This window comes from Abramis brama (genome assembly GCF_963993115.1).
Source record: "Abramis brama genome assembly, chromosome: 8".
Taxonomy (NCBI): Eukaryota; Metazoa; Chordata; class Actinopteri; order Cypriniformes; family Leuciscidae; genus Abramis; species Abramis brama.
In genome coordinates this window covers 7,619,424-7,647,062 of record NC_139970.1, presented here as the reverse complement: position 1 = coordinate 7,647,062, position 27,639 = coordinate 7,619,424, and the positions used below count along the sequence as shown (strand labels likewise).

Here is a 27,639-nt window from a genome sequence, read left to right as displayed (position 1 = left end):
CGGGAGTGTTCTCTGGCTAGAGCGCAGAACAGCGGAGTTTGTATGGACGAAGTGCATGTCTCGTCTGAGCTTGTGTTTTGGGTTAAGCTGTGTTGCTTTGACATTGTGGAAAATGGAATAATAGAAACAAAAAGTATTAGCCTTTTTACCCGTTATTATCAATCGTTTTTCTTTATTTAAATTTAGTTTTATTTCTTTATTTAAATTTCGTTTTTCTTTATTTAAATTTCGTTTTTCTTTATTTAAATTTCGTTTTCTTTATTTAAATTTCGTTTTTCTTTATTTAAATTTCGTTTTCTTTATTTAAATTTCGTTTTTCTTTATTTAAATCTACCCTTTACTGTGTCAGTAATTTTGTTAGTCAGAAAAATATTAGACTACCTTAAAAGTATTGCTTAATTTAACAGACCTGTGTGTGTGCGTTTTATATCACTAATGCAGTGTCCATTCTCGGACGCATTCTCTGCCTGTGAGGTGCGCCGCTTCCCGCTCGCGCTGTTCTGTAGTTTACTAAAAGTGTATTAATTCTGAACGTGTCGCGTCTGGCGTGTCCATCTGGCTACTCTTAATGCAAAATGGCCCTATATAAAGTGTTATAATTACATAAATTATTGGAATATTGCTTGATGTTGTAACGTAGCAGAATGAGCTTTAACACTGTGTCTACATGGACGCAGCCGTTATTTTTTTTGCCACTTTTGCCTGTTCTTTGTGACAGCTTTTAGGTGCTTTATTGGCAGCGCCATCCTTATAAATCACTGCACGCTGCATTTTTTTTAAATATTAATTTATCGGCCATTATAAATGCCGATACCGATAGTTAGGAAAATGCCTAATATCGGCCGATAATATCGGCCCGCCGATATATCGGTCGGGCTCTAGCTGGGAGCTCAACACACTGCCACTCCAGGCAGCTGCGCAGCTTGTCTCCTCTTCTGCTGCAGTTCTCCCCAGAGTCAGAAGTTTACATGAAAACACTGTATATTTCCCTCCATTGTCAAAATCTAACACCTGCTAAAACACAGATCGTTAGCGCCAATTTACCGCATTGTTATGCAAATTAGTTCGCGCACGCTCTTACATTAAGTAGGCCTACAGGATTGTTCTCAGTTTAATGCACATCTTAATGATTGAAAATGACTTATTTTAAAACGTAATTCAAAGACTGAATGTCTAGTTTGGCGGTTAGTGTACCCTGTGATTCTATAGTCTGCATTTATTTTAAACAGACAAATAATCTTCAATTAACTTGTACTTAGCCTACACATTAAAAAAGGTATTGTGACAATAAAGGATATTTTAGCAACCATTTGAAGCCATATATTTCAGTTTCAGACCCTACAGCAGCAGGCCCCTCATCATGGCCAGGTGAAAATGTAGCGGGGCTACACGTAATTGAGATGTTGAATAAACTGTCTGGGGGCGGGGTTGCACATATGTCTGTGTGTGTGTTTGAGACAATCATCCACAGGTGCGGCCGATAATGGGGAATAATCAGCAGCCTTCGTGATTAGTGGCTGGAGAGGATAAAAGCTGATGGATTCTGGTAACCGGGACGAGTAGTCGGAGCCCGAACACGACTTCACGCACCGCAACCCACGAGAGCGGGGACGTCGGTATTGCACCGCCTCCGATTCCCCAGATAGCCGTGAGCCGGTCACTATCTACTTGGACGCAGTGAAGACGGCGAAAGAATTATTCCAACGCACTCTATTCTTCGAATTAAAGGGAAGTAGTTTTGCGACTGTCTTGCAAACGAGTGGGCTTTATCCCGCTATATTGTTGTGAAGAGTTGACTGATCCACTTTCCCCTCCTCGCAGTTCCCGGTGGAGTTTTCATGGATACCATCCGTGGAGGAACGCTGTCGACGGGAGGCGCGAGATACCCTGCATCGTCACAAGGAACGAAGAGACAGAGACGGCGGCGATTTCCTTGTACTGTGATTTTCAACTGTGGACTGGCCGTGAGTGGTTGCTGGGCTGTTAATTTATTTCCTGTATAGAAACGGGGGGGTTTATTAGGCAGACAATGGTTAGGTTATAAGGTCTGGCTGCTCGCTATAACTTTCCTGAACAGTGAATGTGGTGAAAGGGTATTCCTCGTGTAAACAGTGTTTTTAACGTAGTAGCATTTAACTGTGTGTGCGTGTTGCTTTTGGCTTGGTCTACTTCGTTATGCTGTGTGATCTTGTGTATCTATTGTCACATACGTTTATGGTTATTTAACCCTTGTTTTCATGAAAGTGTGATCATGTGTGTGATGTGATTTGTACACGAGTGTAGAATTATTAGTGGTGCATCTACCAGCGTTGAGATAACTGTGACCTTGGGACTTCACTCCCCTTTAGAGGGTGCCATATTTTTGCCACTGGTTTTATAGCAGTAGTGTTACTTGCTTAATATGCTTATTTATACTTAATCATCTGCTATCTCTAGCGTGATCATGGACCACGTATATAGATGTTACTAACCTCTCTGCCTAGTCGTGCATACTTCTATATACAGTGAGGAAAATAAGTATTTGAACACCCTGCTATTTTGCAAGTTCTCCCACTTGGAAATCATGGAGGGGTCTGAAATTGTCGTCGTAGGTGCATGTCCACTGTGAGAGACATAATCTAAAAAAAAAAAAATCCAGAAATCACAATGTATGATTTTTTTAACTATTTATTTGTATGATACAGCTGCAAATAAGTATTTGAACACCTGATAAAATCAATGTTAAAATTTGGTACAGTAGCCTTTGTTTGCAATTACAGAGGTCAAACGTTTCCTGTAGTTTTTCACCAGGTTTGCACACACTGCAGGAGGGATTTTGGCCCACTCCTCCACACAGATCTTCTCTAGATCAGTCAGGTTTCTGGGCTGTCGCTGAGAAACACAGAGTTTGAGCTCCCTCCAAAGATTCTCTATTGGGTTTAGGTCTGGAGACTGGCTAGGCCACGCCAGAACCTTGATATGCTTCTTACAGAGCCACTCCTTGGTTATCCTGGCTGTGTGCTTCGGGTCATTGTCATGTTGGAAGACCCAGCCTCGACCCATCTTCAATGCTCTAACTGAGGGAAGAAGGTTGTTCCCCAAAATCTCGCAATACATGGCCCCGGTCATCCTCTCCTTAATACAGTGCAGTCGCCCTGTCCCATGTGCAAAAAAACACCCCCAAAGCATGATGCTACCACCCCCATGCTTCACAGTAGGGATGGTGTTCTTGGGATGGTACTCATCATTCTTCTTCCTCCAAACACGTTTAGTGGAATTATGACCAAAAAGTTCTATTTTGGTCTCATCTGACCACATGACTTTCTCCCATGACTCCTCTGGATCATCCAAATGGTCATTGGCAAACTTAAGACGGGCCTTGACATGTGCTGGTTTAAGCAGGGGAACCTTCCGTGCCATGCATGATTTCAAACCATGACGTCTTAGTGTATTACCAACAGTAACCTTGGAAACGGTGGTCCCAGCTCTTTTCAGGTCATTGACCAGCTCCTCCCGTGTAGTTCTGGGCTGATTTCTCACCTTTCTTAGGATCATTGAGACCCCACAAGGTGAGATCTTGCATGGAGCCCCAGTCCAAGGGAGATTGACAGTCATGTTTAGCTTCTTCCATTTTCTAATGATTGCTCCAACAGTGGACCTTTTTTCACCAAGCTGCTTGGCAATTTCCCCGTAGCCCTTTCCAGCCTTGTGGAGGTGTACAATTTTGTCTCTAGTGTCTTTGGACAGCTCTTTGGTCTTGGCCATGTTAGTAGTTGGATTCTTACTGATTGTATGGGGTGGACAGGTGTCTTTATGCAGCTAACGACCTCAAACAGGTGCATCTAATTTAGGATAATAAATGGAGTGGAGGTGGACATTTTAAAGGCAGACTAACAGGTCTTTGAGGGTCAGAATTCTAGCTGATAGACAGGTGTTCAAATACTTATTTGCAGCTGTATCATTCAAATAAATAGTTAAAAAATCATATATTGTGATTTCTGAATTTTGTTTTTTAGATTATGTCTCTCACAGTGGACATGCACCTACGATGACAATTTCAGACCCCTCCATGATTTCCAAGTGGGAGAACTTGCAAAATAGCAGGGTGTTCAAATACTTATTTTCCTCACTGTATAGTGTGTGTGTGTTTTATATGTATTGAAAGATTGTTAATAAAACTGAGTTTATACACCCTTTGTCTCTTGTTGTTGTACCTCAAGGGTCAATACTAAAATTCCTGTTCCCGTTACAAAAGCAGTGACAGTGAGGTGGATGTGACAGTGAGACAAGGTGAGCTTTTAGCGGAATTGCCTGTTTTAACACTTAGTAATTAGTAATTAAGTGTTAAGAGGAAATAAGCAAAATTGGTACAATAACAATGTTATATAATAACAACAACAAACTCTTGTAGCAGAGGCAGAAATAGAAGATGAGGTTGATATTCATATAAGTGATGAGAGGGAAAGTGAAGAATGTGATGAAGGTAGTCAGGAGCAGGTGGACAGAGCTGAAGAGGAAAGAGAAGAGAATGAGAGACATACTGGTGAGGGATTGTCAGAGGACCCAGGATTATGGCCAACAACTCTTGCTGATAAGCACAGGAAAACTATTGTTCAAATGCTAGCCAGTGAAGGTGGAGCAAAACCTGGTATTGGAAATATCACACCTAAAGATATGGAGGGCAAACCATTCCCAACTTACCTTCAGTATGCAAAGTCTGCTAATGGCCGTGAGAAAATCAGAAGAGATTGGCTTATATATAGTGAAAGTGCAAAAGCTCTATACTGCATCCCATATCTGCTCTTCTCTCATGAGCAGAAAACACCATCAAAAAGTGCACTAAATAGCAAAGATGGGCTTAAAACAGCAAACGTCAGATGGAAAAAAATTTATGAAAAGTTTCCAAAACATGAGACATAAGCAGTGCTATTTGAAATGGAAAAGTCTTCAGCAGCAGGAGGTGTGGATAGTCACGTTGAACGACAAATACTGACAGAAATTGAGAAGAACACATTATTATTGGAGAGGCTTTTGGATGTGACCATTCATTTGGCTTCAAGAAATCTTGCATTCAGAGGCAAAACCCTGGAACTAGACAATGTCCATAATGGAAATTTTCTCGGCACTCTTGAGTTGTTAGCACATTATGACCCCATTTTACATGAGCATCTTGAAAAAGTAAGAGAAAAGAAGAAGGCATCACGGCTAACTCATTAACTTAGTCCTGAAACACAGAATGAGTTCATTGAACTATGTGGCAAAAAAAGTTCTAAACAGACTAAGATATGTGCATCAAGACAATAACAGTGGTGTTTGGAAGATAACAGAAAGATTCCTCCAGTTCAAAGACTTTAATAAAAAGTCACGCAAGGAAATTTCACAAATGATCCTAGACATGTTGAAAGACAGCGGCGTACCATTGGAAGACTGTTGAGGGCAAGGGTATGACAATGGTGCGAATATGTCAGGCAAAGTGAAAGGTGTTCAGGCTCAGATTTTTCAACAAAACCCAGTTGCAACATAGAGTCCTTGTGCATCCAACACTCTCAATCTGGTGGGAGTACATTCTGCGCAGTACTGTCATCAGGTTTCGACTTTTTTTGGATGTATTAATTGTCTGTACACATTTTTCAGTGCCAGTCCAGAACGATGGGCAATTTTGAAAGACAAAACTGGTTGCTCTCTTCATCGTCTGTCAGAGACTCGTTGAAGTGCTCGTATTGCGGCTGTTCGAGTTGTGGCGACTCATTTGCCTTCAATTATTGAAGCATTAGACAGCGTAATTGCCAACTGCAATCTGACCAATGAGGCAAAATATGAGGCAAATGGTCTTAAAGATTATTTTTCAAAGTTTGATGCAGTTCTTCTCCTCACTGTGTGGGTAAAGATTCTGCAGTGCATTGAGAATCGAAATATTATTCTTCAAGCAGGAAATATTTCACTGGATGTGGAGGCTGCAAACATCGCAAGTTTAAAAGAGGAAATGCAAGCACTTCGCAATGAATGGGACAGCCTGCTTGGTGAGGCCACACTGGTTGCTCAGGCAATGGAGATCCCAACTCAGTTCAAAGGTGAAGATAAAAGAAAGAAGACCCGTCAATGGGCATTTAGTAAAAACTGACATTATTTAGTTTGTGTTTATTAATGTTCAGACCAAAGTTTTTCTCATTTGGTATGGTCATTGTTCAGAACTGCTTTACAGTATATTTGATTTAGTCCAGGTTTGGACCTGCTAGACCTTTTGTCATCTCAGTAAGTAGTACTTTTGACAATAAAACAAAAATATATTAATCAGAGTGTGGCTTATTTTGTTTACATTTTAAGTGTTTTTATGATAAAAATGCAATACCCCACCCATTGGTATCACTATGGTATTTGGTACGGGGGCCCAGCAAGATGGGTTGTACCCAGGGCCCAAAATTTGGTGCTACGCCCCTGTTCAGAGTTACTTATATGACCTGCTTTTATCTAGCTAGCTTAGTAAAATAATTACTGAATTATGATTTACATTCAACAATAATAACATATCTGCTGTCTCCGGGTTATCATGTCTCGTAGACACAGATTCAGCGGCTGCTGCACACCCACGTCCTCCTTCCCCCACGTCCCCCGTCCCCGTCTCAGCTGAACAAGGTGAGCCTGAGCACGATACTTCACAAAGATTGAAGCCTCTAAACACGTCTTATCTACTGTGTTCGCCACATGATGATAACTTTACAAAACAAAAAGTAATCTACACGCTTCAAAAATTACAAAATCAGTTTGCAGTGTGTGTCGTGTGTTCTGTGAAGTGACAGTGCTGCTGCTACGATCGATGCTGTCAAACTTGACGTTCTTAATATGAATAAAATGCCCCAGAAAAAATTATATAAAATTGAATAAAACATGTGTCTGTAGTAACCATTGGCTATAAGTTTACAAAATAGATATTTTAATAAAAGGCCAATAAAAATAATAAATAAAAGGCCAATAAAAATAATATGGTTATGTATTATTACGTGTGTGTGTGTGTGTGTGTGTGTGTGTGTGTGTGTGTGTTTGCTCCTGTCTGCCTTGCTGCTGGTGTGTCTTGATTTTGAGACCTTTTGGCCTTGCTAGTTTTATTCCTGGACTGATTTAATTATGGGTTAGTTCTAGCTGATGTTTCCTGATTGAGCAGTTTGACCCAGCTAAAGCTTGTTCATGTAAAGTATATGTCAATATGTGTACATTATGTTCTGTTGTGCTTGCAAATGCAATTGAGATAATAAATGTTCTCCCTTTTATGTAAACAAGTACATATTTCTATATTTGTTTCTTGTTTTTGTAGGCTTTGTACTCATCTTTAGACATTTTAACTATGCAATGTGCTAAGTATCTTTTTTAAAGTATACAGGGCATGTTTATTGGGTTAAATTTTATCTGTAAAAAATGTAGGGGGCCCAGAAATTTTGGTTTCCATAGGGCCCAGAATTTCTGGCGGCACCCCTGCTCACAATGGTCTGCTGTGTATCTCCTGCAGGAACTGGAAAAATCTTGCTGGATGAGTTGAGATGTACCGGGACTGAGAGGAGCATTTTTGACTGTCCACATGGAGGAATTGAAGTTCATGACTGTAGCCACAGTGAAGATGTAGGAGTTAGCTGTGTCTGAATAAAAAGAGGAAAAATGATCACACCAAGAACTCATTTTGTCTGTGTTTTGGTGATTTTTAGAAAGTCAGTTCTCCTCACACAGATGCAGTTAATCAGATTAACTATTTTCCACTAATGTTTGAAAGTGTTTCATCATACGAAACCAAATTCTTTTTGTCAAATGTAAAAAAAAAAAGTGTGCATGGTGTCAAGGCAGCGACATTCCTGCATTGTTTTTTAAAGGGATACTCTACCATTTTTTCATATTAAACTATGTTATTCCCTTATCTAAGACGAGTTGATACATACCTCTCTCATCTCAGTGCGTGCACTTAATCGCTCTAGCGCGCAATGACACTGAAAGCACTTAGCTTGCCCCAGTATATTCAGTGGTATCTAGCAGCAATGAATTTAGAAGTGACCAAACACATCAACGTTTTCCCTATTTAAAAACAGTTACACGAGTAGTTATCCGACCAAGCAGCTTCACAGTATTAAATTAAAATAATACATCAATGTTTGTTTCTAGTGGAAAACGTCCACGTCTGGTAATGCTGATCAATAGTATTGTTGATTGATTAATTAAATTAAATATCCCCAAAAATCCCCAACTGAGCAAGCCAAAGGCAACAGTGGCAAGGAACCGAAAAACTCCATCAGGTGACCTAATGGAGAAAAAAAAAAAAAAACCTTGGGAGAACCCAGGCTCAGTCGGGGGCCAGTTCTCCTCTGGCGTTTATGAACTAGAGGTCGGATTTAACTGTAAGATTAAAAGTATTATATGAATGCCTGGCTGAAGAGATGCGTCTTTAATCTAGTTTTAAACTGGGAGAGCGAGTCTGAGCAACGAACAGTATCAGGAAGACTATTCCAGAGTTTTGGAGCTAAATGTGAAAATGCTCTCCCTCCTTTGGTGGACCTAGATATCCTAGGTATGACCAAAAGCCTCGAATTTAGTGATCTTAAAGAGCACGATGGATTATAGGGCGATAGAAGATTGGTTAAATAGACTGGAGCTAAGCCGTTTAGGGCTTTATAAGTCAGTAGCAATTCCTTGTAATTAATACGGAACTTTATAGGTAACCAATGTAGTGATGATAAAATTGGTGTTATATGATCATATTTTCTTGATCTAGTTAGAACTCTAGCGGCGCCATTTTGGACTAACTGTAGCTTATTGAGGATGCAGGACAACCGGCTAATAAAGCATTACAGTAATCTAGTCTCAAGGTCATGAATGCATGAACTAACTTTTCTGCATCAGAAACTGATAGCATGTTACGTAGCTTAGCAATGTTTCTAAGGTGGAAAAAGGCTGTTCTTGTAACATATGAAATATGATTTTCAAAAGACAGGTTGCAGTCTAATATAACACCCAGGTCTTTTACTGTAGAGGATAAAGTAACAGGACATCCTACTATGTTAAAGTTGTATTGTGAGAGGTTTTGTGGGCGGTTTTTGGAACCGATGATTAGTACCTCTGTCTTGTCTGGATTTAATAAAAGAAAATTGCGCATCATCCAATCTTTTATATCTTTAACACACTCTGTCAATTTGGATAATTTAGCGTTTTCATCTGGCCGTGATGAAATATAGATTAGAGTGTCATCAGCATAACAATGGAAACTAATTCCATGTTTCCTTATAATATTTCCAAGTGGCAGCATATATATTGAGAATAACAGAGGGCCTAACACAGATCCCTGCGGCACTCCATAGTTTACTGGAGTTATGATCGATTTTTCTCCATTTAAATAGACAAAATGGTAGCGGTCAGATAAGTATGATCTGAACCAGCTTAATGCTTGTCCTTGAACACCAGTATAATTTTGTAGTCGATCTAAGAGTATTGTGTGATCTATAGTATCGAACGCAGCACTAAGATCAAGTAAAACTAGTATTGAGGTACAGCCTTGGTCAGAAGCTAAAAGTAAATCATTTGTGATTTTAACGAGCGCAGTTTCAGTGCTATGATGCGGTCTGAATCCAGACTGAAACTTTTCATAGATGTCATTTTCCCAGTTGGGCGGACACAACTTGTTCTAGTATTTTAGACATAAAAGGTAGATTTGAAATGGGTCTATAATTTGCTAGATTATGTGGGTCTAATTGTGGTTTCTTAATGAGACGTTTTATAACTGCCAGTTTAAATGTTCTTGGAACATGACCTAAAGATAAAGATGAGTTAATAATATTGCATACTGTATGATTCATTGTTTTAATCAACTAACACTCCTAAAACGTAGTAATAATCTGTTCTCATGAGTAACTGTCTGTATGGAGGTGCGCTGAATGCTGTTAAAATGCCTGAGCCGTACAAGTAGAACGAGGAAGTAGTTGTGCAAGCTGAACAACTTGTGCAACAGGAATAGGAAAGCATTTAAACTATTTATTTAAAAAAAAGTTATTCTAGAGAGGAAGTACAATTGCTGAGGTTTCTGTAAAAGTAGCAGTTGCGTGTTTGTAAGTGGGAGTGTCTGTACGCATGTGTTGTAAACAGCACCGCAATATAGAGAAACTGTAGACCAGATCCAGCAGAGCTGAGTGTTCATGCCCGGTGTCCAGGATATCAACTAACTATTCATACGTGTTATTTTTCTTCTGGTGGATATCTGGTAGCCTGGCTCCGCCCTCCTACTTACTTACGCTCAATTTTCATTTTGCTTCAGTACTCCGTCTGGGTTTGCGGTATATTCGTGGGTTTTCTCCGGCCAAATTTTTACCTGTCCAATCAGCGAAGAGAGGGAGTGGCTGAGAACGAGGACGTGGAGGTCATGCACTAGTTTGAGTTGTAGGGTTACGTCACGACCAAATGTTAGTGATTGGTTAAGGCAGATCCTGAGTGACTCTGCAGAGTCCATGGGCAGATCCAATAGTTGTAAACTTCAACAGTATACCCGACTTCAAGGTTAAGTTAACACTTGTCAATGGAGAGTGGCCAGACTCTCTGTACAAATGAAATGTACGAGAGTCTAGTAGGACCAGGCTAGATATCTGGTGGATCACTTCTGAAAATTCCAGCACAGCGTTACAACAACCATAATGAAATGAGCCTTCACAATAGATAATGCTTTACAATGAACTCTGTTAGAGAGCTACATAGGCTATGGCTGTTTATCTGTTCAACAAAATACCTTCCTGACCTGGTAATACAAATAAACGCCATCTCCACATCACTTTTACTTTTCCTAACTGAAGAAATAGACAAAAGAAATGCTGTCTTCAGTGTGAGAAGTGTCTAATGGCTCTAATTGAACCCCTCCCCTCAACGCAGATGAGCCAATGGCAGTTGATTATCAGTTGCACAGCGAATGAAACATTGGAAGATACAAAGCTCTCATCGGTTTGATGGTGTTTATGCTACAAAAATGGTAAAACGCCAATCCCAATGAAGACGAAACCGTTAATTTTCCACCAAGAACTGGAGAAATTACAAGACTGACTCCACCTCGCATGAAACTGGGTCCATTTCCCTGGACTGACACCATTGAGAGAACCTTTCCCACAAGCAGCATTAGATGGGGCTTGCAGTGTTGTCAGACCTGCTTCTCCAAGAGCTCTGGAAGACTCCCGTCTAGCGGCCAGACATGTTGTACCTCCCTGGATCTGGTGCCAGATCTGACTTGGGCCTTCAAGATCCCCACTTTGGCCAGAACCGCTGGCAGAAGTAGTAGAGGAGGAAATGCATACAAGAGCACTGGTGGCCATTTGCTTGCTAGAGCATCCACCCCAAGGGACACTATTGAATGACAATGTGCTCTAAACAAGTTTTTAAAACGGATAGTTCCGGTCCTTGATTCTGATTGGTTGAGTCGTGTTCGAAGCCGTTGTAAATTACTCAACAAACACACACACCTGTGACTGCGTTACATTAGTGTTACTGCACAACTGCCGTTTGTGATGTTTTGTTGCTGCATGTGTTGCTTGGCGGAGGAATAAATGTGTTATCACGTTATAGTTTTTGTTGCTGGTGTTTATTTTATGAATAAAATAAATATTAAAATGATTTTTTTATGGAGTAACCATTTTATAAAAGCAATAAGCCCCTTGAAGCTGTGTTTTACAGTGAATTTAGAACAGCTAAGGGGGTTTTAGGCACGACGGCTTTGATTCACTGGGAAGTACACAAACAGAGACGAAGCAAAATGAGTCTAAACGCGAAAATGAAACGAAGTTACCCAAGCGGCTCAAATAAAAGAAAAAAGTGAAAAGACGCCGATAAGTATTTGGCAACGTTGCCAAAGATTACAAACTTTTTTACGGCTACTGTTGGGGATACAGACAGGAACAACAATGTCCAAAGCGTTGAACATGCCGCTACAGCAGCAGCTGCTAGCTATGAAGTGGTGCTAGGTGAGGATAACGTTAACACACTCACATGGATATACGTGGATATACACACTCACATGGACCTCACCTCTCCCCAATTCGCCCCTCTTACCCCCTCTCACTCACTTACTATAAATACCATTTTGGAGCTTGTAAATGTGACGTGACAGATCCCTAGCGGTACGTGAACCAATCATCTCTACTAGCTAATAGTAAATAAACACGAATGAACAATGTTGAAAGATACAGTCCAACTTACCGAAATGTATATTCCTCATATATAATATTGATCAATCAGTGTTTTTCAACAGCGGAAAGGGGTCAATAAGCTGGAGAACAATTGTCACATAACATTTACCTCAGGAAAGCCAATTAATGACCATAATATAGGCTATACTATAGCATGTTTGTTGGCGAGAAAAAAAAGAGCTATAGAGAGTATTTTGTTAAATATGTGTACTATATTACATATTTAGTATATTTTTACTTATATGATTAAATATTATAATAAAAACGCATTATGTTTAATTTTAGTTATTTTTAACCTTAAATAATACTACTACCAGCTGATAGGGCTCTCTGTATGTTTACAGCATTAGGTGAGATTTGTTTTCTTGAGAAAAATTAACGCCTATCTTGTGTACCTAATATTTATCCAAATGAGTCAATATTGAATCAAATCACAAGAATTTAATTGAAATCGTGAAATTTGTGTCAAGCTATAATACAAAAACGTAGCTTACCAAAAATTGTACCATGTAAACATTGTAACGTTTCTGTTTAGTTTAAAATGTTTTGACAATCACAATACTTATTGTGATGCAAGATTTTTCAGGTGTTATCTGAAACCTTATTCTCTGTTGGGTTCCATCGTAACTATTAGTTTGTGTAGTAGGGTAACACTTTGTGTGTTCTCTGCTTTCCATCTTCATTTTGGAGTAAAGAAGTGTATGCATACATACCTTCGCCTTGGGCCCCCAATTTGCTAAATCCACCACTGGTTGTCTGATGTGGGTCTGTTGAGGTCTGATGGGGTCTGAAGTCATCTGATATGGTCTGTCTGAATTTGTATTGATCTGTCTGATTTTCTATCTGTCTAACACTAAAAACTTCAAGCTTATAAAAACTACTTGAATCTTTCAAACAAGAATTTGTCAAGAAAACATTAAAAATCATCTTTACAATCTTAACTTTTAAGCCCCTAAATGGACAAGTTGGTGGGAAAATATGGGATGTGAGAAAAAAAACAACCTTTTTTTCCAGAAACGTGTCCCTTTAGGCCACTAACCAGTTTGTACTATAAAAAATAAAAATAAAAAATAAAATCTACATCAACAACCAATTTCATCCTTTACTGAACAGCAAGAGCAAACCATTGTCATCCAAAGTACTTACAGAAGCAGCTGACTTATTGAGCTATAAATATACAACTACAAATAACTTATAAATCACGCTGCAAATGTGATTGTAGGTCAGAGGTGGCCCTTGGACCTTCGCATTGTCCGTCATTTTGACGGACAGGGTCGTAAAAATTCCATCATAATCTCTTACCGTCATTTTAATTTAAATTTTCATATTTTAATGATAATAAGACATTTAATAGGCTCTGTTTTTGTTCACATTTTCATTTTTATTCACAAACTTACAGACCAAGCATATAGGCTAGATTATGCTAAATACAAGCTATGAAGAGAAAGTTGAACAGAGACTGGGTCACTTTTCAGGTTTCATCATTAATGTTTGTCAAATCAATCGCAATAAGCTTTGTGCTTTGTTACTTTTGAAATGAAACAAAGTCTCAGCTTTCAAATTCTGTCCATTTTATCACAAAATTCAAACAATAAACCGTTTTGGCGCTCTTTAATGCATGTGGCGCGAGAGATCACTAGCGCCTCAGTTCAAGCGAAGTGCGAGTGAGCGCGACCATACCTTCCGCTTTACTACAGAATGAAATAAACATGAACATCGGAAAATATGTTGAAAGATACAGTTCAACTTACCGAAATCCGTATCATGTCTCTCATGTAATTGCTCAATCAGTGTTTCAACCGCAGAAAGACATCAATAAAATATAGGGAATGTGAAGGTGACGTCACACCGTGTTGCATTATGGGTCCGCCGCCATATTGAGAGGATCGCGCCCTATTCCGCTGTATGTGAATTCATGTGTTGGAGGCTGTGTTTAGATTTTCTGTTGAGATTTTTATTAACGTCGATATGGTTGGTCAGTACTGCTCGATCAAGAACTGCCATAGCAGGTCACACGATCGTTCAGGGAGGAAAATGAACAACAGAATACGTTTTTTCCACTTTCCTTCCTTGAAAAAACAACATGGGAAGCAGATGGAGGAGCTGACGAGAAGGTGCCGGATCGCGTGGGTTGCCGCAATAATGAGAAAAAAAATTTTTTTATGAACAAATACAAAATATTGTCTTCTAAAATTCCCATAAATATGTGTCACGGTTCATGAATTCACTGTTTTCTTCGTGTCTCGTGTATTTGTTGTTCTGTGTGTGTGGGTGTGTGTGAGTGGGCGTGGCTGCTCATTTCAACTGATCAGCGCTCCACCTGATCTCATTCCCCTCACCAGCTGCTGCCAGTTTATTCATCTATATAGACTCATCGCACTCTCCTTTCTTTGTCAGATCGTTGTTTTGGTGTCTTCAGTGTGTGTCGTCGTGTGCCATTCCAGTCCTGTTCCTGTTCCTGATCGTGTTCCTGTTCGGTGTTCTCTTGGTGTTCGTCGCGTTGGATGTTCACTTCACTGGATTCACCGTCACCTGTCTTCACCATCTCGCTGACCATCAAGTCCCTGCGCCACCAGCCCACCCGTGTATTTTGCCTTGTGTCTACTGACCCACAATAAAAGAGTACTTGCAATTTTGCTTCCGCTTCATGAATTATGACAGAACGATCTGACCAAGCGATGGGAGCAGCAAGTGGATCCTCTTCTCCTCTGGATGACTTCATCAGAGCCACCATTTCTCGGATTGAGGCCCAGGAGAGGACTTCTAATGAGTCGGGTCGGGCCATTCAAGCTCTCGTGGCGCAGGTGTCCGAGCTCACCCAGCAGCTGCAACAACTACGAGCTCCCACTGCGCCACCACCCGCACCGCCCGCTCCCCCAGTACCACCACCGAGCGTCTCCCAGTCAGAACCCCGCCTACCGGTTCCTGAGTCGTATAGTGGTGAGCCGAACTTTTGCAGAGCATTTTTAACACGCTGTTCTATGCATTTTTCTCTGCAGCCCAGAACATTTGCCACCGAACAGAGCAAAGTGGCGTTCGTGCTCACACTGCTGACTGGGAGGGCAGCTCTATGGGGGACGGCGGTGTGGGAGAATCAAGATCCGTGCTGTGCCTCGTTCCAGACACTCGCCGCCGAGATGAAGATGGTGTTTGACCGCGCGGTCGCGGGAAGAGAAGCAGCACGAACCCTGGCGGACCTCAAGCAGGGAGGTAAATCTGTATCGGATTATGCCATTGAGTTCCGGACCTTGGCGGCTGAGTGTCAATGGAACGAGGAGGCGCAGTGGGACATGTTCCTGCATGGGCTGGCTGACCGCGTCCTGAAGGAAATCTATGCCTTGGATTTACCCGCTACACTCAATGGACTTATTGATCTGGCGCTTCGCGTGGATTCTCGTCTCTCCCGAGTGGAACGGATGAAGTTACCAGCTCGGGCTTCTGCAGCCATTGAGACCACGCAAGCCAGCGGCGGGGACGCGGTCAGCCCCGTCTACGATCACGAGCCCATGCAGGTCGGGCGAGCTCGGCTTTCCCGGGAGGAGAAGGAAAGGCGGAGATCCCAGGGCCTTTGCCTGTACTGTGGGACTGCTGGTCATTTCGCGTACAACTGCCCGGTAAAAGGGCAAGCCCGGCAGTAAATCTGAGGCTACTGTCGGGTGGGATCTCCGCTGAGAAGACCTCATCAACATCTACGCTCCTCCCGGTAAGACTTAGATGGTCAGCCAACACTCACGACTGTCTAGCACTTTTGGATTCCGGGGCAGAAGGTAACTTCATGGACTACACATTCGCTCACAAGATCCACGTTCCTCTGTTACCCCTCACCCACTCCATTGCTGTTCACGCCCTCAACGGTCAAGCTCTTCCTACCATTTCATTCACCACTGGACCCATTACACTTACAGTATCCGGAAATCACACAGAGACTACCTCATTTTACATCCTGGACTCCCCCCTTGTACCTATTGTTCTCGGTCACCCCTGGCTCATCAAACATAACCCCAAGATAGACTGGCAACAGAGATCAGTGTTGGAGTGGAGTAGTTTATGTCACGAGTCCTGTCTTGTGTCTGCTTGTCCGTCTGTTGTTGTTTCTGCGTTACAGGAGGAGGCAGTGGATTTGTCAAACGTGCCCACGGAGTATCTGGACCTGAAGGAAGTGTTCAGTAAGTCTCGGGCTGCTTCTCTCCCTCCGCATCGTCCCTATGACTGTGCGATAGATCTACTGCCAGGTACGTCTCCGCCTAAGGGCAAGCTTTACTCTCTGTCTATTCCCGAGAGGGAGGCCATGGAGAAATATATTTCTGATTCTCTGGCATCCAAATTCATCCGACCTTCCTCTTCTCCAGCGGGGGCGGGGTTCTTTTTTGTGGGGAAGAAGGACGGTTCTCTGCGACCTTGCATTGACTACCGAGGGTTGAATAACATCACGGTAAAGAATACTTACCCTTTGCCGTTGATGTCTTCAGCCTTCGAGAGGTTGCAGGGAGCGTCGGTCTTCACAAAACTGGACTTACGTAATGCTTATCATTTGGTCCGCATCAGGAAGGGGGATGAATGGAAGACCGCTTTTAACACCCCCAGGGGGCACTTTGAATATTTGGTTATGCCTTTTGGGCTGTCCAATAGCCCAGCGGTCTTCCAGGCACTCGTCAATGACGTGTTGAGAGACATGGTCGATCAGTTCATTTATGTCTACCTGGATGACATATTGATTTTTTCTTCGTCTCTCCAGGAACACGTTCAGCACGTCAGACGAGTGCTTCAGAGGTTGCTAGAGAATGGGCTTTTTGTCAAGGCGGAGAAATGCGCTTTTCATGCACAGTCTGTTCCTTTCTTAGGGTACATTGTGTCGTCTGAGGGGATGCGTATGGATCCTGAGAAGGTTAAGGCTGTGGTGGATTGGCCAAGTCCAGATTCCCGTAAGGCCCTACAGAGGTTTCTGGGGTTCGCCAATTTCTACCGGCGGTTCATTCACAATTTCAGCCAACTAGCCTCGCCTCTGACCGCCTTGACCTCCCCCAGAACTACGTTCAGGTGGTCAGACGCAGCTGAGGCTGCGTTTGCCAAACTGAAAGGCCGCTTTGTTTCAACCCCCATCCTAGTTACCCCTGATCCATCACGTCAGTTCGTGGTGGAGGTCGATGCGTCAGAGGTGGGGGTAGGTGCAGTGTTATCCCAACGTTCTTCTACAGACGACAGAATGCATCCGTGCGCGTTTTTGTCTCATCGTTTGTCCCCTGCCGAACGTAATTATGATATTGGTAACAGAGAGTTGTTGGCAGTCAGGTTAGCATTGGAAGAGTGGCGTCACTGGTTAGAAGGGTCGGGGGTACCTTTTATCGTTTGGACCGATCATAAGAATCTGGAATACATTAGAACCGCTAAAAGATTGAACTCTAGGCAGGCTCGGTGGGCACTTTTTTTCGGACGTTTTGACTTTACTCTCTCGTACCCCCCGGGCTCCAAAAACATCAAGCCCGATTCTTTGTCACGCATTTTTGACCATTCCGATCCGTTAACAGTCGTTAACAGTCGTTAACCACGTCTTTCGGTTACATGGCCTCCCGACAGACGTGGTTTCCGACAGAGGACCCCAATTTGTGTCCAAATTTTGGCAAGAATTTTGTAGATTACTGGGTGCGACGGTTAGTCTGTCCTCAGGGTTCCATCCCCAGAGCAATGGCCAAACTGAGAGAGCCAACCAGGATTTGGAGAGAACGTTGCGATGTCTGGTCTCCAAGAATCCTTCCTCATGGAGCCAACAACTGTCAATGGTGGAGTACGCCCACAATTCGTTACCAGTATCATCTACGGGCCTATCACCGTTTGAGTGTAGTCTAGGTTACCAGCCACCAATTTTTCCTAGTCTGGAGTCTGAAGTCGCGGTCCCCTCCGCTCACGCCTTTGTCCAGAGGTGTCGTCGCACTTGGACTAGAGCCCGCGAGACTCTACTCCAAGCGGGAGCGCGCACCAAGGCTAAAGCCGATCGCCACCGGTCTAGGCCTCCCGTATACGTCGTTGGTCAAAAAGTGTGGCTTTCTACTAAGAACATTCCTCTCCGTTCCGTCTCTAATAAACTAGCTCCCAAATTTATTGGCCCATTCACTGTCACCAAGATCATTAGCCCGGTGGCAGTCCGCCTCAAACTCCCTCCAGTGTACAGGAGGATTCATTCCGTCTTCCATGTTTCCAAAATTAAGCCCGTGTTTCGTTCTCAGTTTAATCCGCCTGTCCCGGTTCCTCCCCCGCCGCGTCTCGTAGAAGGGGAACCTACGTATTCGGTTAATCGTATTCTGGACTCAAGGCGGAGGGGACGCGGATTCCAGTACTTGGTGGACTGGGAAGGTTACGGTCCGGAGGAGAGGAGTTGGGTTCCTGCTAGAGACATCCTGGATCACTCTCTTATCGATGATTACAATCGACAGGTAAGGGAGTCTGGGGACGCCAGGAGGCGTTCCTAGGAGAGGGGGTACTGTCACGGTTCATGAATTCACTGTTTTCTTCATGTCTCGTGTATTTGTTGTTCTGTGTGTGTGGGTGTGTGTGAGTGGGCGTGGCTGCTCATTTCAACTGATCAGCGCTCCACCTGATCTCATTCCCCTCACCAGCTGCTGCCAGTTTATTCATCTATATAGACTCATCGCACTCTCCTTTCTTTGTCAGATCGTTGTTTTGGTGTCTTCAGTGTGTGTCGTCGTGTGCCATTCCAGTCCTGTTCCTGTTCCTGATCGTGTTCCTGTTCGGTGTTCTCTTGGTGTTCGTCGCGTTGGATGTTCACTTCACTGGATTCACCGTCACCTGTCTTCACCATCTCGTGAAGCCCACCCGTGTATTTTGCCTTGTGTCTACTGACCCACAATAAAAGAGTACTTGCAATTTTGCTTCCGCTTCATGAATTATGACAATATGGTTCTGCCATGTGAGGGTGAGACTGTAGTTCTTGGACAAAGTTGTCATAGTCTGCTGTGCTCTTACAAACATGTGTCCAAGTGTTGTGCAGTGATTGCTAAATCAACTGGTTTGTAAAAACGTTTGTTAAAAGTTGTACAAAGCTAGAGGTTTTGTATTGTATATTCCTTGATGACTTGTAGGATAGTTGATGAATTATGTTGATTTTGTGGTTCATGTTAGCAGACGATAAAGCCACATTGCATGAATCAAATAAATTACATTTATTTTGTTTTCAATTAACAATTTGCTTTGATATTCTGTACATCTTTTTACATGCCCTTTTAAAATGTATGTGAATCAAGGTTTTGTATAACTGCTTAATAAATACATTAAGTGACTTTTATCTGTTTCTGTACTGATTGCATCCACAAAGACTCTTTTAAATAACGTTACACATAAACAGGGATGGGCAAAGAATACATCAATCTATTTTGAAGGGATGTATAGCTCTTAAACTCCTGCAAAGTGTACGCACTCAATTCAAAAACAAGGTTAACGATGTCCAGATTTGTGAGTGGAGGTAACGTTAATGCATCTGGATCTGTAATCCAGTCTAGGGCTGCTAAATCATATGGATCAACGTTGTTTATCGCGGACAGTTTGTCCAAATAACGTTTTTGGCAGTGGCATTTAGTTTCTCCCGATAGGGTCCCTTCTCTTTTTCTTTCAATTTCTTCCGTTTTTCTTCAATTTTACCTCGTTTTAGCCAAACACACCCAACTATTACATGTCATAGCAACGGGCGGCGAAAAGGTAAACAGAGATCGTGCCTCCTAAGATGGCGCCCACGTCCCATAATGCAACACTGCGTGACGTACCTTCACATTCCCTATTCACGGGTTTCACGTGACGTCACACAGCGGTGTGGCCGCCATTTGTAGGACCGAATCCAAACATGCCGTCTATCTGCTGTGCTGTAAGCTGCGATAACAGCAAATCTCAAAGAAATGAGAAATTAACATTTTACAATATCCCCAAAAACCCTGAGCGTCGTCAGAGATGGATTGCTGCTATAAAGAGGGATCACTGGACACCTACAGAACACTCCAGACTCTGCAGTGAGCACTTTATTTCAGGTAAATAATGGCTAGGTTAGCATTAGCTGTTCTAACATTAACACTAGTTCCTTACCAATCAGCCTTTGCATACAAATTGAATTAGTTAATGTGTAGCTAGCTAACATTTCCAGACAAAATAGGTCATCTGTGTCTCTGCTAACGTTAAGTTAACTATATCCACTGTTAGACAGTAACTAATTCTGAGTAGGTAACGTTAATTGGTGTCTCATCTTCTACCACTGCAGGCAAAAAAAGTGAAAATCCTTTGAACCCCGATTATGTGCCAAGTATTTTTGGCTACCTGTCACCTGAGCAACGACAAAGAAGAATAAATTGCTATAAAAAATATGAGCAGACACAGGCTGTTAAAAGGAAGAGATGTACCAGTGATGTGTCAGTGTCACCCCATGATAACCTTACTGACATTGAAATTGACAACACTGACAGCGGGCAGAGTGGGGAACACAGCTACTCTAAAGAACCTATCCATACTGAGAGCCGTGTAGCATGCACTGATGAAGCCTGTCGAGAAACTGTGAAGAAACTGACGGAAGAGTGTACCAGACTGAGGGCTGAGGTTCATTAGCTTAGGGACAGGGCAAGCAAGTTATCTTTCCAGCAGGAGGTGTTCAAAGAAAATGATGAGATGGTCCAGGACTTAACTGGACTTCCATCCTATTCCAAGATGATGGTCGTCTTCACCTTCTTGTCAGGATTCCTAAAGGCGGGACCTGGGCTGACTCCTTTTCACTGCTTTTTAATGACTCTAATGAGAATGAGATTGAATCTACCTCTCCACTTTTTTACATATATATTTCACGTGTCAAAGCCTACTGTAAGTCGAATTTTTAACAGTACATTAAATGTCATGAACAGTAGGTTGTCTTCATTCATAGTGTGGCCCAGCAAGGAGCAGATTCAAATCAGGTTACTTATGTTTCAAAAACAGCAATTACAGAAATTGTACTTCCATAATAGATTGTTTTGAAATTTTCATTGAGAAGCCTAAGAACATGAGAGCGCGAACACAAACTTATTCACAGTACAAACATCATAATACTGTTAAGTATTTGATCTCAATAACACCACAGGGAGTCATATCATTTGTTTCTACTGGTTGGGGGGGGGGGGGGGGGGGGGGGGGGGGGGTTGTGCGAACAAGTGATAAGCATCTGACTGAAAACTGCGGCTACCTGGAAAACCTGTCACCTGGTGATGTCGTCCTGGGAGATCGAGGGTTTACCATAGGAGATGCTGTGGGCTTGTACAGTGCTCATCTCAAATTACCTGCCTTCACTAAAGGGAAACAGCAACTGCACCCAAGTGAACTTGAAACTACCAGGGGACTAGCAGCTGTTCGGATCCATGTGGAACGCGTCATTGGTCTTGTAAGAAACAAGTACACAATTTTGCAAAGCACAATACCAATCTCTCTTTGCCAGACTACAATTCCAGGAGAACTTACATCTCTGGACAAGATGGTCAAAGTCTGCTGTGCTTTGTGTAATATTTGCCCATCTGTTGTGCCCTCAGAATAGAGAGTAACATTGTGTTCCCAGTGTAACACATAATAATATGAATTGTTGTTTGTTTTTACAATTTTTATACAATTCTGTTTTATATTTGCAATAAAAAAAACAGGTAAACTACATTGCTTTTATTCTATTCATTGTTAATTATTCATAATAATCAAATAATTCATAAAATAAGGTATATTACAACTTCATTAAGTCATGGTAAAAAAAATTTTATATATTTAAGAAATATTTGCATACATATACTGTATATATTTATATATAATTGATATTATATATAAATATAAGTTTTTTATATATAAATTACACATTTTTCTTAAATATATACAAGCATGTGTGTGTGTGTGTGTATTTATATATACAAAATAATTATACACAGTACACACACATATATTATGTAAACACAAACTTTTATTTTGGATGCGATTAATCGCGATTAATCTTTTGACAGCCCTAGTTTTTATACTTACCTGTTGCTGTGTCAGATGTAGGTTATCAAAGACCTTGGCACTCTCAACCAGTAGCGTGGGCAAGTCCATCTCCAGCCAGGTGCTTGAATATATGTTTGACAAAGGAGTGGGCAAGTCCAGCTGCATCACCTTTGGCGTGTACCTGCAGTGGTGGAAGATGTATTCAGATATTTGACTTGAAAAAGTGATAGTCATCATTTACTCACCCTCAAGTTGTTCCAACCTTTTATACATTTCTTTCCTCTGCTGAACACAAAAGATGATATTTTAAATAATGCTGGTAACCAGACGGTTGACGGTAGCTACTGACTTCTAGTATTTTTTTTTCCTATTATAAAAAGTTAATGAGTGCCATCATCTGTTTGATTACAAACATTCTTTAAAATATATTTTTGTGTGCATATGCAAGATGTTGTAAGCATGATATTGTATATCAATTTATACAGGTTTGAAACAACTTGAGGGTGAGTAAATGATGACAGAATTTTCATATTTGAGTGAACTATCCCTTTAAAAAATACCATAGTAAAATATGTTGTGTCAGGTAAAACTGACACAAAACTCAGGTATATACTTCATTAAAGTATCATATGCATTATGTTATTGGATACACTTAGTTATATTTCAACACGGTGTACCTGTGGGAGTGGCCCTCGATGACAGAAAGGATGGCACTTTTCTTTGGCTTTGTCTCTTGCATTTCACTGTGATGAAGCATCTCAAAAAACACCCTGCACTCTTCTTCTGATGGTGTAATGTCAGGAAAACCAGGGCCTTGAACATGACGGGGCTCTTGTTTATGACAGAAACTGATTTTACGGATCTCTGCATATTGGACACCTCGGACAGACTCCATACTTGGCTGGGCCCATGCACAGGGCTTCTGGGTGCAAGCCTGCCCATTATTGACATCAACAGAAGCCAAAACACAATACATTAGAGCTGCTGCATGAGAGCAAACCTCTCCTAAACCAGCCTTACAGGTGCAATGAGCCATGAGAACAGTCCCATCTTCCTGTACTGTTATCCAGGGGTGTGTTGGTGTTACACTGAGGCTTTGTGAATGCTTCACCTGGAAATTTAATAAAAGTAAAATTACTTTTAATTTTACATTATTATTGCATATTACAGGTTAGCTAGCTAAATTAAAACATGTAGTTTACAATTGGAACACGTATAACGTCATTCAAGACAGCTATCTATTTTTACATTACTAAACTTAGTTAGGCTATATGTATGGCTGAATGATGTTGTTGTTACCTGCTTCAGTATGCTAAACTACTGCTCACTGTTTCTGCCTTAAATTAATACATTGTTTAAATTAATAGATTATAGCTAACTGCGTGATTTTTAAACATTTCTGAAATGCATAACTTGGACCCTCTAAATTGTAATGTAGACCCATGCATTTTCTGTAAAGCTGCTTTGAAACGATATTGTGAAAAGCGCTTTACAAATAAATGAGAATTGAAAATAAAGGTGTCCAAACCTCACTAATAATACAGGAGATGTGCTTTACCGACATTATTAGCAATTCAGTTCAGCGATGCAGCGATTACTCGTGTAACGTTAATATCACTTACCCGTCCTGTTATCAAGAACATTTTCTTCATCTCCAGATGATAGATTTTGGGATCATTAACCCATCCCGAAGTGAAGTAGAGGTAGGCTTCAGTGCTTTTAAATGCCTTGAGAGCTTCGCCGGTGTATGGAGAGGGATTGTGGACGAGGTAGATATAAATATCAGCAAACGTCAAATCTGGCAAGTTTTTACAAGACTTTAGTGGAGTCAGCAGTTCGTTTGGCAGTAAATAAGGATCTATACCTAAAGTATCTATTTTATTTAAATACCGTTGCTTTTCGTCTGTAGTGAGGTGTGCTATTTTAGTGTGCGACATCTTTCCAATCACACCAGGGAGAGGCTACTCAATAACTCAAAGGTCCTAAAGATGGCGGCCACAACAAAAAAGTCACGTGACTGAAACCCATGAATAGACATAGACAAACAGCTTAGTAAACAATGTACCTCAGAAAAGCCATTCGTTAAAGGGATAGTTCACTTTGAAATTAAATTTTGGTATGTTTTAGCTTACCAAGATGTAGGTGTCTTTTTTTCCGCAGAAGTTTCAATTTTGATATTTTTAGGTCAAACCGTTCTTGTCTGTCAGTCATATAATGCAGGTCTATGGTCACCACCTCAAAGAGCAAGCACAAATTAAAACAATTCCACATCGTCCAAATTAAACAATTCCCCATCGTAAGTACACATTGATGGCCTAAGACACGAAACGAGCGGTTTGTGTGAGAAAACGAACAGTATTTATATCGTTGTTACCTCTTGAACACAGGTCTGCAGACCTGCATTAATACTGTTCGTTTTCTCACACAAACCGCTCGTTTCGTGTCTTAGGCCATCAATGTGTACTTACGATGGGGAATTGTTTAATTTGGACGATGTGGAATTGTTTTAATTTGTGCTTGCTCTTTGAGGTGGTGACCATAGACCTGCATTATATGACTGACAGACAAGAACGGTTTGACCTAAAAATATCAAAATTGAAACTTCTGCGGAAAAAAAGACACCTACATCTTGGATGCCCTTGAGGTAAGCTAAAACATACCAAAATTTTATTTCAAAGTGAACTATCCCTTTAACTTTAGTCAGCAAGAGCGCACTCGCCTCCAAGTGGACAGGAGTGAGAATTACAGTTACAAGTTACAATCAGATCATTATCTTCAGTGTGTCAGTCAAAATTAGATTGATTTCAGATTTTTCCATTAGGTAAAAAACAAAAAAAACAAAAATTAATTCCAAAACAAAATAAAAAAATTCGGTCAATGAAAAATTTCCGGTTAACGCAACATCTGCTATAGGCACCTTCTGTAGACATGCTGTAGCTGTAGGCACCTTCATCTGGTGTGTGACGGACATCAGCAAAAAATGCTCAGAAAGACTAACCTTTAGCAGCCGCATCCCATTAAATTCTCCGTTCTCCTGAGCTAAATGTATGACAATAAGACGCTTCATGTCCTTGATGTGACCAATAACAAAAAAATGGGAGCTGTGCAGTGAAATAAGAGCACAATAAGTACGTGAACTGCTGTTTTGTGTCAGCTGTTACTAAATTGTGTATTTTAAAACTGTAATGTTGTATTGACGAATCAAAATTCAGGATCGGAACAATCCATTTTATATAGGCCTACACTATATTTCAGCATTTTTCAGTGCTCTTGTCCCATTACTGCTCTGCGAGAAGATTTTTTATTAACCTTTGTGACTAAATAGTATTCAGGCTTTGGATATGATCCTCTTTTCTAAAATGTCATGTTGTCCTCTATAACACATGATATTGGGGAAGGAAGGTCTCATTTGGGCAGTGCTGTGTCCTTTTACCCAGAATCTGCTTTTCTTACGAAAGATTATACATTTAATTGTGCAAGTAATCATTTTTCTTACAGAGGGTTGCATGACTCTTCACTGTCATTTTTGTCAATGCTTGTACTTTTTACCTCTGTATATTCTACTGATAAAAACCTGGTGTTTGTCTCTGTACTCTTGAGGCACTGCAGAACTAATTAAAATGTCAAAAAGTATTTAATGTCAATGCAAAGAAAGACACCAAGCTCTTGTAGTTATTTTGATAATGCTGATATATACGGCACCACTATCAATTTATTTGAAAGTTAGTGGAGTAAAAATTACACGTTACAATAATTTTGTAAATGAAAGTTTCATCACAACAAGTCTTCATATTTCAATACGCCTTTATCCAGAACGACTTACAAATGAGAATAATAAAAGAAGAAGTTAATCCAAGGCAAGCACAGCCATACAACATTTCAGCTGAGTGGATCAAAAGTGTAAAAGCAGAACATTTCAAGTGCAACTAAATTAGTTGCTCAAATTCACAAGTGTCAGTATCACAAATCTTCCCAGAGTGAGTGGAAGTTATTATAACATCAGTACGCACTAAGGAGAATTAAATGCTAAAGATGTGCAGATGACAGATTCTGAGATATGATACACTGTCGTGTCATGTGATGTAATGTATTTCATCAATGACTGTAAGAAAAAGAGTTGTTGTTTTAGGGAACGTTTCAGCCATCCTAATATGTTTAGATGACATTGTATGTCTTGCTGAACAAGATGAAAGCTGCAGATTAATATGATCCTGTCTTTCACTGCCCCCTTTTGGTGTATATAGATGTCAGACGAACAGTGTATAGTTGATGAGGAGCCAAGAGGCCTAATTATGCTCCAACAAATTAGCTAATAGACTTAAACATAATGTGCATGTCCTGGACTGTGAGGTCAACTCTCTGGTCTTCTGAAAGATTTTGCATTAATTGATTATGACTGTTATGCAATAGGGGAAAGTGTGATAGTAAGGCAGTAGAAGAGGGTATAATGGTGACAAGGAAGAAGAGTTCATAACCGAATGTAAGAATGTAGGCTTGTTAATGTCAATCATTTATGTGCTTATTTATAAATTACTGCCCTACTGAAAAAACAAATTGAATTGGTAAGCTAGCTTTGTCCAAAATGGCAGCTATGGAGCAAAGTGAGTCACTGTAGGGTAAATTGAGCCAGTGTTTTACCTTACCCCGCCATAAGGCACTGTATTATATATCTGAAGTATAAACTGGTATAATTTCAGTGTAATATTATGCAACTGGTTTAATCATCATTGTTTTGTTGTTGTTGTTGTTTTTTAGTTTGAGTGTATTTGATGTACAAGTACACCAAATCCCTTTCTGATAAGAACCAGAAGATGCTCAATCATATATATATATATTTCCACCTGGAATCACTAATGGCCCAACATGTTCAACACTGCAGAAAAACGACCACGCCAAGAACCTTTTTGTCACCACTGTGTTCATGGACTTTTCAGTTAGTTGTCATCTGTCACATGTTCCTTTGTTCAGTTTCCCGCCACTAGTCTGTCTCCCTGGTTACCATCATTAGTTCATCTGTATCACCTGTGTCCTATTAATTACCATCATCTGTGTTTGCTATTTAGTTCCTCCAGGGGCCTGTACCATGAAGGTAGCTGAACAAACTCGGAGTTACAGGATTAGTTTTGAGTTGACAAAACCAAACCGATGCAATCAGGCTTTATTGGTACCATGATGCAGCTCATCAACTTTCTCTGTCAACTCAGGCTTTGATCCTTAAGCTATGATTACTCCACGCGCGCGTGCACATAAAAGAGTGACGTCGACACTGAACAACCAATCGCGGGTAGAGCGAGAGCGATATATTTTTCCGCGGAGGAGCAAGAGATATTCATTCAGAATTACGATGAATTTAAATATGTATTTCAAGCTTGAAACAATACGTTCTCTGCTGCCAAAGCAAGACAAGACTGTTGGAGAAAGATTGCTGATTGTTAATGCGTAAGTTAAACAAATACGTTCTACATTTATGTATGTATATATGTATGTGTAG

At 41.0% G+C, this 27,639-nt stretch overlaps 1 protein-coding gene across 1 annotated transcript in view; it reads left to right on the top strand.

The window, feature by feature from the left end:
- LOC311088944 (uncharacterized protein) overlaps positions 1-7,642 on the top strand; it is a 319,691-nt gene extending 312,049 nt beyond the window's left edge. Inside the window, exon 27 of the mRNA XM_084123340.1 lies at positions 7,481-7,642. Coding sequence (XP_083979466.1) covers positions 7,481-7,611 — 131 coding nt within the window. The 3' untranslated portion in view covers positions 7,612-7,642. The remainder of the gene's footprint in view (positions 1-7,480) is intronic.
- The last annotated feature ends 19,997 nt before the right edge of the window (positions 7,643-27,639 follow it).